The 11,119-nt window shown below is 35.0% G+C and overlaps 2 protein-coding genes across 2 annotated transcripts; one reads left to right on the top strand and one right to left on the bottom strand.

Moving 5' to 3' along the window:
* Window positions 1-3,693: 3,693 nt before the first annotated feature.
* Window positions 3,694-4,544, top strand: DFL_003137 (uncharacterized protein; the record flags this gene model as incomplete). Its single annotated transcript, XM_067632031.1, has 3 exons — window positions 3,694-3,805; window positions 3,878-4,071; window positions 4,158-4,544. The coding sequence occupies 3 exons, from the start codon at window positions 3,694-3,696 to the stop codon at window positions 4,542-4,544; spliced, it is 693 nt and encodes a 230-aa protein (XP_067494518.1).
* A 437-nt stretch (window positions 4,545-4,981) lies between these two features.
* Window positions 4,982-9,677, bottom strand: DFL_003136 (uncharacterized protein; the record flags this gene model as incomplete). The annotated part of the gene is made up of 2 exons (XM_067632030.1): window positions 4,982-6,885; window positions 6,980-9,677. 2 exons carry the CDS (start codon window positions 9,675-9,677, stop codon window positions 4,982-4,984), a joined length of 4,602 nt encoding a protein of 1,533 aa, XP_067494517.1.
* Between the last annotated feature and the right edge of the window lie 1,442 nt (window positions 9,678-11,119).

Here is an 11,119-nt window from a genome sequence, read left to right as displayed (position 1 = left end):
TTTTATCTTAATCTTTTTTATTCTAATTTTAATTTCATTTTAATCTTCACTTTATTTTAATATATTTCATTTTTATTTTAATTCTATTTCAACTTCAACTTTATTTTATTCTATTTTCTTTTATTTTAATCTTAATTTTAATCTAATTTTAATCTATTTTATCATAATCTATTTTATTATAATCTATTTTAATTTTATTATAATCTTAACTTTATTCAATTTTTTTCTATTTTAATTTTAATTTTAACATATTTTTCTTTATTTTATTATAATTTTAATTTAATTTTAATTTTAATTTTAATTTCATTGCTATTTTATTTTAATTCTATCTTTATTTTATTTTAAATTTTATTTTAATTTATTCTCTTTTAATTCCAATTTTATTTTTATTTTTATTTTTAATTTATTTTAATCTTAATTTTATTCTCTTTAATTCAATTTTATTTTACTATATTTATTCTATATTATTCTAATTTAATTTAATTTTTATTCTGCTTTATTTTAATTTATTTTAATTTATTTTAATTTATTTTAATTTATTTTAATTTATTTTAATTTATTTTAATTTATTTTAATTTATTTTAATTTATTTTAATTTATTCTATTTTATTTTATTTTATTCTATTTTATTTTAATTTTATTCTCATTTCATTTTATTTTATTTTAATTCTAATTTTAATTTTATTCTAATCTCAACTCTTTTTATTTTATTTTATTTTATTTTATTTTATTTTATTTTATTTTATTTTATTTTATTTTATTTTATTTTATTTTATTTTATTTTATTTTATTTTATTCTATTCTATTCTATTTTAATTTTAATTCTAATTTTATTCTACTTTATTCTATTTTAATTCTAATTCTAATCTTATTTTATTTTTAATTTTAATTCTATTTTATTCTAATTCCAATTTAATTTTATTTTTAATTTTATTTTAATTTATTCTATTTTAATTCTAACTTTAATTTTATTTTTAATCTTAATTTTATTTCTATTCTTATCTTTATCCCTACCTTTATTTTATTTTTATTTTTACTTTTAATTTAATTTTAATTTTAATTTTATCTTTATTTTTATCTTTATCTTTATCTTTATCTTCATCTTTATCTTTATCTTTATTTTTATCTTTATCTTTATCTCTATTTCTAATTTTATTTCCATTTTATTTTTATTTCTATTTCTATTCTTATTTCTATTTTTATTCTCATTTCTATTTCTATTCTTATTTCTATTTTTATTTTTATTTCTATTTCAACTTTCTTCTATTTCATTCTAATTCAATTTTTATTTTAATTTTATTCTAACTTTAATTCTATTTTATTTTATTTTATTTTATTTCAATTTTATTTAATATAATTTTATTTTATCATAATTTATTTTATTATAATTTTAATTTATCTTATTTTATTTTAATTCTAATTTTTTTAAATTTTATTTTTAATTTTAATTTATTCTCCTCATTCTAATTTTAATAATTTTTTTTTAAATTTTATTCTATTCTATTCTATTCTATTGTAATTTATTTCATTTTAATTTTAATTTTATTTCAACTTTATTTTAATCCCTTTTATTCTAATATTAATCTTATTTTAAATAAATCTTTATTTTATTTTAATTCTAATTCTAATTCTAATTCTAATTTTTTATTTATTTTAATTTTTATTTATTTTAAATCTTATTCTACTCTACTATACTCTATTATATTTTAATTTATTTTAATTCTATTTTTATTTTAACTTTAACTTTATTTTATTTTATTTTATTTAATTTTAATTCTATTCCAATTTCAACTTTATTTTATTTTATTCTATTCTATTTTAATTTTATTTTAATTTCAACTTTATTTTATTTTATTCTATTTTACTCTACTCTATTTTTTTTTAATTCTAATTTTAATTTCATTTTAATTTTTACTTTATTTTAATATATTTCATTTTTATTTTAATTCTATTTCAACCTTAACTTTATTTTTTATTTTTTTTCTTTTATCTTAATCTTAATTTTATACTAATTTTAACCTTATTTTATTTTATTTTATTTTATTTCTAATTCTAATTCTAACTCTATTTTAATCTTAATTTTAATTTATTTTTATTTTAATTTATTTTAATTCTAGTTCTAATTCTAATTCTATTTTAATGTTAATTTTAATCCTAATTCTAATTCTAATTTTAATTCTATTATAATTCTATTTTATTTTATTCTATTTTATTTTATTTCTAATTCCATTTTAATCTTAACTTTTTTCTTTCCATTTTTATTTCTATTTTTACTTTTACTTTTACTTTTACTTTTATTTCTATTTTTTAATAACTAACTAAAATAATACTAATTCATAATACAATTAATATAAATATTACTCTAACTAACTATATTTATTTAATCATACTCATTTTTATATTTCTTTATAACTTTTATAATTAATTTTTATATTTTAATTTTAATTTTAATTTTAATTTTAATTTTAATTTTAATTTTAATTTTAATTTTAATTTTAATTTTAATTTTAATTTTAATTTTAATTTTAATTTTAATTTTAATTTTAATTTTAATTTTAATTTTAATTTTAATTTTAATTTTAATTTTAATTTTAATTTTAATTTTAATATTAGTTCTAATTCTGACTCTAACTTTACTCTAATTATTTTAATATTAATATTAACTAATTCTAATTCTAAATTCGTTTAAATTTTAACTTTAACCTTATTTTATTTTAATTTTAAATTTATTTAAATTTTCATTAACTTTTATAATTCATTACTATTTTTATATTTAGCTATATTTAACTAACTATATTTTTATTTATTTATTTTTTTTAAATTTACTCTATATTTTTATTATACTTTTTATTATTACTTATATTGTATTTTTATCTTTTATTTAATATTATCTTACTCTAATTTTTTTTTTTATTTTTATTTTTATTTTTATTTTTTTTTTTTATTTTATTTTTTTATTTTATTTTTTTATTTATTTCTACTTTATCTTTTATTTTTTATTAATTACTATTAAAACTAATCTGCTGTCTGTTTATCTGTTATTTGTATCTGTTTATCGTATTTATTTATACGTTTTATTTTCGATTATAATTTCGAAATATTTTATTATATTGTTTAAAATCTTTCGATGTTTTGTCGTCACTTTTTTTATTGTTGCTTTCATCTTCTATATCAGTCGATGAAAATATTTTTATATTTCATCATTATCTTTCATCGTACTCGGTAGAAGAATCTGAAATCTTCTATTACGCTCAAATAATTTTAATGTCTTTTTTTTTATTCTTTAAAATCTTCTAGCTCTTTATTATTATTATTTCTGTAGTTACTTTAATCTTCTATAACGCTCGGCGGAAATACTTTTATATTCCATCGTTATCTTTCATCGTGCTCGGCGAAAGAATATAGAGATATTCCCCCACCTTCTATTGCGCTCGGCTAATCTATATAATATTTCCTTTCTAATTCTTAGAGTTCTTTTTTACTTTTCCTTCTCCACCACACTCTTTATCTTCTACAGTCCTAGATCGCAAAAAATCACCTAGATCTTCAACTGTCCTAGATTATAAAAAACTACCTAGATCTTTAACTGTTCTAGATCACTCTTCTCTCCGAAAAAACCTTCTCTTTCTGAAAAGCCGAAAACCCCTTTCTTTTTTAAAAAACTTCTCTCTCTCTTTTTTTTTATCGCTCACCATGGTCGGTAAAAAATCGAATACCCCCAAAGGCAACAAGCCTGATGACAAGAAAAAAACCAAGTCTTTTAAAGACTTATTCAAGAAGGTTACCACACCTTCCAGCCAGTTCGGTAAGTCATTCTTTGATCGTTCGCGTTTCTCGATCGTTCTTATAAATCGCTAACGTGTGTTTTGAATTTTAGAGGATTTCAACAGCGACGACGAAGGTTGCCCACCTGTCAACAATGACAGTAAACTTACTAGCGGCCCTCTTGCTCTTCGCATCGGGGGCACTCTTCGACGCATGCGTCAGCGCAAGTTTACCTCCGGCGTCAAGCTAGGCTTGGCCATTCAAAGTGTCGGTGTTAAAGCCCGCCGCGAATGTGACTATTGTTCGGTAAGTGATATATTTATCGTATCTCCCCTTCGATCGTGTATTCTATTATTTTTATGACGGCTGCTAACTTTGTACGGTGATATTAGTCTAATAAAGGTCCTTTCGCTACTTGCCGTGCTTGGAAGCCTTTGGGCTCCAAATGCGGTAACTGCTCTTACGACAACCAGATCTGTTCTTCGGGCTGGTTTGTTAGTCTTTTGATGGAAGCGAGCGGCCGTAGTCGTCGCACGGCTAGTCACGGTAAGACTGCTAAAGTCAAACCGGTGGTAGATGACGGTGAGGAGGAAGAGGACGAGGACGAAGAAGAGGAGGAAGAGGAGGAAGACTGTGAGGAGTATGAGGAGTGGGAAGGCTTGGAGGAGAGGGTGGATGATATGGATCTCGACGGTGATGATCCGAGGGATGGGTTCGGTGGAGCGGGAGGACCACCTACAGGCGGTGCCGGTGGGGCTGGTTTGGAGATTGCTGTTTGAACGAGCTGAGTAAAAGGTAGGAAAATAAGAAACCTTAAAAAACCCTTTCTCGCTTTTATTGAAAAGCTCGATACCTCCATCTTTTGTTTTATTTTATTGCGCTGCTTGAATCAACCGAGCTGAGTAGAAGGTGGGAAAATAAGAAACTATAAAGAATCCTTTCTCGCTTTTATCGAAAAGCTCGATACCTCCATCTTTATTGCGGAAGAAAACTTAAGAACAAAAAAAAAAAATTTGTCGTGCTTTGTGTTCGGTGTTTTTAGGATATTTGATTTAGGAATTTAGAATAAAATTAAAGATCAAACTTAAAATGGAATTTTAGAATAGAACTAGTGCTAGAATGAAACAACCTAATTTGCTTTGAAAATTTTAAACAATTACCGTTCGTATCGATCGGTTGACTCTTTCTCGTGACCCGTGACTCCCAAAAAACGAAATTAAGAATTCAGATAAACAGTGCTGAACAAATTAAAAAGAGCGAACGCGTTAGTCGTTCGAATATTATACAACGTTCTGTCGTTCTTTCTGCCCAGCCAACCTGCGTAGTCGAAATCTTTCCAATCTGATATACCGATGAGTGCCTTCGTTCGCAGGCCGAATCCGTTTTCCAGACGACCGTAAGCGGCCACCGTTACGATCAACCACTTATACTTGCACGTGCCTCGGTTTTCTCGTTTCTTTTCGGCCTCTTCGCATATCTCTTCCGGCAAAGCACAAGTCCAACAATAGCCCCAATTTCCGGGCCACTTAATCGATCGACTAAACTGCACGATCTCTTCGAAACCGAGGCCTTCTGTTAAATTGCACCAGATAAGTCTGTGCTCTGAATCGTGAGCCCTCTTCGTATCGATTAACAAGCAAGCGGCGCAATCGCTGTTCAACCAATCTAACGTTTCACGTATTCGGTCGAGCCCTGTCGATGTGCTTTTGACTTTGCTTCTGACGGCTTCGATTCTGCTGCTGACGACGGCTTCGGTTCTGCTGCTGTCGACGACGATTTCAGACCGTAGTACGTCGACGGTTCGACAGTTGTCACACTCGTTGGCCGATAACTCCGTGCAATCCTGACTCGGTCCGCCGTTCAGAAATCTTGTAATCGTGAGCAGCCGACACTTCGTCGATTGAATCATCAGTCGAAGATACTCTCTGTCGTAGTCTCCGAATTTTAGATTCGCGATGGGACCGTATTGCGATGTCGATGTCACTTCCCGATCTTCGAGGACTATTATCGATCGAGCGTCTGCGACTCTTCTACCCGCTCTGCCGCTCTCCTGCACGTAATTGATCATGCTGTAAGGTGAGTTGACGTGGATGACCAGAACTATACCGGGGTGATCTATGCCGCAACCGAACGCTGTCGTCGCTACTAGAAACGTTTGTTCAGGTCTCGCCCATTCCTTCAAAGACTGCCGTCTCTCGTCGTCGGTCATCTCCCCGTGATATTGTTGGCAGTCAAGAAGTTTCGAACCTGCGAGGATGGACATCTGATTTTTCCACCGCGTGTACAGGACGATCTTCTGTCCGGGCTCCAATTTCTCGGAGGCCTTCTTAGCCAGTTCGACCGCCGCGGTCAGCGCTCGACCGTTGCCGCACCTTCTCACCGTAACGCTGATATTCGGCCTCAGACTCTGCGCTCGGATGTACCGAACTGGGCATCCGGTGAGAGTCAATACGTCCTCGAAATCACCGACCATGCGAGGCGGTAAAGTAGCCGTCGTGAACACCAGCGGAACCTCTAAGGAATTGAGGTGAAAGACTTGGCTCATGGCGGGTCGAAAACCGTTCTCGGTCACCACCGTATGACACTCGTCGATCACGATCCGATTGAGAGAGTTGTTAACTCTCAAGATGGATAGATATTGAAGGAAGGTTTGATGGTAAGGTATATCTTCCGATACGGACCCTACAGCGTGATCGGTCGTCGCCACGACAACCTGACAGTCCCAAGGTTGAGAGTGTGGCTTCCACCGTTCCGCTTTCAATCCGATCTCCGAACACCGTTCGATGAGGTCGGTGGCTAAGCTGATATAGGGAACTATCACCGCCGTCATCCCACGCTCGTCAGCCATCGCCGGAAGCATCCAGAGAAGACTCTTGCCGCCGCCGGTGGGGAGAACGACGACAGTTGTCGGTCGTTTATCGAGAACGCATAACGTTCCCTCGAGCTGTTCTTGAGATTTGAAACCCGTATAGCCGAACTTGTCTTTGAGCAGCCGATAAGCCTTACTCTCGAGATCCCGGTCCTCTCTCCCAGGGACGGACGTCGACGTCGTCGACGTCGTTCGATCGAGATTGGTATGCGACCGAGATCTTTTCGCGGTCAGAACTCTCAAGCCATCGACTGACGGACGGACGGCACGAATCGACATGAATACGTTAGCATGCTTACGATACTGAGCACTGATCGGTTGAGGGTTTCGCTCTTTCTCACGTACCTTGCTTTCGGTCGTCGGTAAAGTTGATCGAAGACCTCTGACGACGATGCTTTTTGTCATCGGATCCCTTCTCTTCTTCGATGCCCAGGAACCGATGCCACTCTTCGCTCACTTGCGCGAACAGTTCCAGTGAGTTGGATGTGAGCTTGGCCGTCAGATTCACAGCTTGACCGTAATGGTTGAGTCTGGACCGTAGACCGTGGCCGGTCTGCAGAGCTGCGATCGTCTGCGCGGACTCGCCATCATCACCGTCATCGGGCTCTCGGTCGTCCGCATCTTCATCCAGCAGAGAGTCTTCGTTACGAAAATCTTTGAATCTTTCGTTCGCGGACCGGTTTCGGTGAACGACGTCTCGGCTGAAAGCTACGGCGACGTGTCGATAAGAGCGCAAGGTCAGCTTGACGCCCAGGTACGCCTCGGTGGCGTCTTCCAACGCCCGCGACATACGGTTGGTGCCCCAGAAATCCCCTCTGTCCGTCTCCCAAAGGTAATCCGTCTCCGGTTTTTCCGTCTTGTAGATGGCGTCCAGATCGTCGACGAACGAGCGCACGTATCGAAGGTACAGGACGACCAGATCGCCTACGACTTTCGGTAGCACCCTGGGCACGACCTTCAACCTGTCGGTCACGATCAGATTCTTGTGATACTGCGAGATGAAGATCACCTTGCCTCCGATCGTGAACAGGTTTCTGTCGACCGACACGCCGTCTCGGTACCGCAGACAACCGATCTCGGACCCTCTGGCCGGCGCTCCGCCCGTGACGTGCACCAGAACGAACAATCGGCTCAGAAATCTGTCGACCGACTTGCGATATCGTTTGAGACCCGAATCTCTGAACACCGATCGAAAATCGTCTTCGACGATCGCCTTCGAGTCGAGCATCTGCTCTTTCGCCTTTGAGTTCGCGAAAAGATTGCATCGCACGAGCTCGGAGCCTGCCGCCGTTTCCGTTGTTCGGTTGAGGTTCAAAAAAGCACCGCTGGTCGCTCTCGATCCCAAGGCTATGTTGTCATCGACGGTCGTGAGATCCACCGAGAAACGTCTTCCGTCGTCTTCCAGAAAAAGCAGATCCCTCCAGAGTGAGTCGGTCGTCTCTCGCAGCAGCTCATGCACCATAAGTTTTAGACCGCTTCGGGTTATCGATCGTCCTTCGAACTTGAGCTCCGTCTTGGTGTCGGAATCGACCCACAGGACGTGAGCTCTTCCCGGTACGAGAGCCGCCCTCTTCATCCCGTACGCGAGATTGTTGAGCATCAGACTGACAGGCGTGAAACTACCGTTCGTCAGCCACGTTCGCCGGTATTCTTGAAAGTGTCCCACCGTGAAATCGATTCGGTCGGCCTCTTTCAGCTCGGGTCTCCACTCGATCTCGAAATTTAGCGTTTCAGAACACTCCCGCAGCAATATCAACCGAGAGCAGTATATCAGACCCGCTAAAATAGTCGTATAATCCTCTGGCTCTTTCAACCGACTGCTGCGCTCGTCGATACCCAAGATAGAAGTGAAGTGAACGAGCGGGTTGTTCCAACCTCGATCCAAAAACTTTCGTTTCAGTATCGCGACACTCAGGTAAAAAACGCGACTCTCGAGGTTCTCCTCTTTCCAGCGAAGTTGTTCCTCGGTCGTCGTTCTAGACCGAGCAGTCTCTTTGACGCACTGAATCCATTCCTCGGTCTCCGCGTCGAATGTGAGCTTGTGCTTGGCGTTTCCCTCGACCTCGGGCAGCTCGTGAACCCTCCAGCAGTACACGATCAATCTCTGCCAGTACCCGATGTAGCGATCGAAGGCGGCCGTCGACCCGAGCGTCTCCAGCGGTCGGTAAGAGAACTCGTCCGGTTTGGGACTTCTCCACCACTGCCTCATATCTCTCCCCAATCGGTTCAGGTCGACGTTAGCTTTCGCGAACATGGATCTCACGGCCGAGCAAACCGACAGGAGTTCCTCTTCGGTCGACCTCCTCCCCGGCAGAGCGCTCGCGACGATCAGCTCGTCCAAGTTCAGGCCTTTCAAATGTTCAACCCAACCGGTCGTCTTCATCCAAGGGGTCTGGGTCTCTTTGCCGTCCACCGTCGCGGCGCGGCTTCGATCCTTCTCTCTTTGTGTTGCGGCTCTGGCGAACATCTCGCTAATTCCCTCCTGCATTAACTTTCTCGCTACCGATCGATCGACTCGATCGGTAGCGAGATTTTCAGGAGTTTCATCGTCCGCAATCTCAGGTGCGAGTCGCTCGCGAACAAATCTTGCGCGATTGACCAGAAAGTAATGATGATGAGGGCTACGCGTCCCGAACACCGACTGCATCCAGAGCTTGGATCCACCGTCGCCGTCGTTCGATCTGACGGACGTTTTCTGAGGCCGTCCGGCCGTCTCTTTGGCGTTGTGCTTCTTAGACCGGTGAACCCGCAAAGTCTTGTTGGAGGAGAACCTCGAAACGCAGTCTTGACACCTAAAGCACTCGACGGTTCTGAGGCCGGTTATCTCTTCGCGACCGTCCGGCTGTTTCGCTGCGCGTTCGGGCTCGGCCGTTTTCACATCTTTGTAGCTTTCGACCCACCCGTGCCTTATCATCGACGGCACCTCGCTGTGGACCTTGATCTCCCGCAGATGTTCGTTCAGCCTGTTCGGTAGAACGGCGATGCCGCATATCTCACATATTATCTGCAGTATTTTTTCATCGAATCGGAAAGGGCAAGCCATGTTTTTTTTTATGCTATGTTAGGTTTTATCGATAGATATTCACGCTCGACGCGATTAACGGTTGAAAATTTTGAAATCGAAGACAAAATTAAACGATACGATGTATCGATTGCTGTCTACGGCGGCTTGAAGATATTTTTAAAGTTAGTACGTATATATATATTATGTATGTATATTTATTTTCAGTTCCGGTCTAAATTAAATTTTTCCTTCTTTTTTTTTTTTTTTTTTTTTTTTTTCAGTTTCCGGGAAATGTTCGCCCGTCTTATCGAAAAAACGTTTCGGTGAACGATTCACCTCACCTTCCCATTTCATTCCGATTCTATTCTCTTTCTTAGCATTGACCGCGTTAGTAGTGGTGAGGTCTTGGGGTTTTCCGACAAACACTCCAACGCGCGCTCTTCTCGGTGGGGTTTGTCGGGCAACCGAACGACCTTTTCGACCAATCAAAAAATTGGAACCAGGCCTGGTTCCAATTTTCAAAGTCTTGGGGTGTTTGTCACCGTTAAACTTTCCCGATTGGGGACCGAACCGCCCTTTCGACCAATTAGAAAATTGGTACCAGGCCTGGTACCGAATAAACCTACCGGTTAGTTTTAATTCCAATTTTATTTTATTTTTAATTTTATTTTAATTTACTCTATTTTAATTCCAACTTTATTTTTATTTTAATTTACTTTACTTTTATTTTTAATTTTAATTTTATCTCTATTTTTATTTCTATTTTTATCTCTATCTTTATCTTTATTTTATCTTTATTTTTATCCTTACTTTTATTTTTATTTTTATTTTTATTCTTATTTTTATTTCTATTTTTATTTTTACTTTTTATTTTTATTTTTATTCTTATTCCTATTTTTATTTCTCTTTTTATTTTTCTTTATCTTTTATTTTTTATTTTAATTTAACTCTAATCACAATTTTACCTTAACTCTATTTTAACTTTAACTTTATTCTATTTTATTCTATTTTATTTTATTTATTTCTATTTCTAATTCAAATTCTATTTTAATCTTTATTTTACTCTATTTTAATTCTAATTCTATTTTAATCTTAATTTTATTTTATTCTTTTTTATTCTAATTCTAATTTTATTTCTATTTTATTTCTATTTTATTTCTATTTTATTTCTATTTTATTTTTATTTTATTCTTATTTTATTTTTATTTTATTCTTATTTTATTTTTATTTTATTCTTATTTTATTTTTATTTTATTCTTATTTCTATTATTATTCTTATTTCTATTTCTATTTTTATTTTTATTTTTATTTTTATTCTTATTCTTATTCTTATTCTATTCTATTTTATTCTCTTTTATTCTCTTTTAATTTTAATCTATTTCTTTTTCTTTTTATTCTATTTTAACTCTAATTCCATTTTAATTTCAACTTTATTCTACTTTATTTTATTTTAATTTTAATTTTATTCTATTTCATTTTCT

This window comes from Arthrobotrys flagrans (genome assembly GCF_004000055.1).
Source record: "Arthrobotrys flagrans strain CBS H-5679 chromosome Unknown unitig_3, whole genome shotgun sequence".
In the NCBI taxonomy this organism is placed as follows: Eukaryota; Fungi; Ascomycota; class Orbiliomycetes; order Orbiliales; family Orbiliaceae; genus Arthrobotrys; species Arthrobotrys flagrans.
The sequence above is the reverse complement of the archived record's forward strand: the minus strand, read 5'-3'. Positions and strand labels throughout refer to the sequence as shown.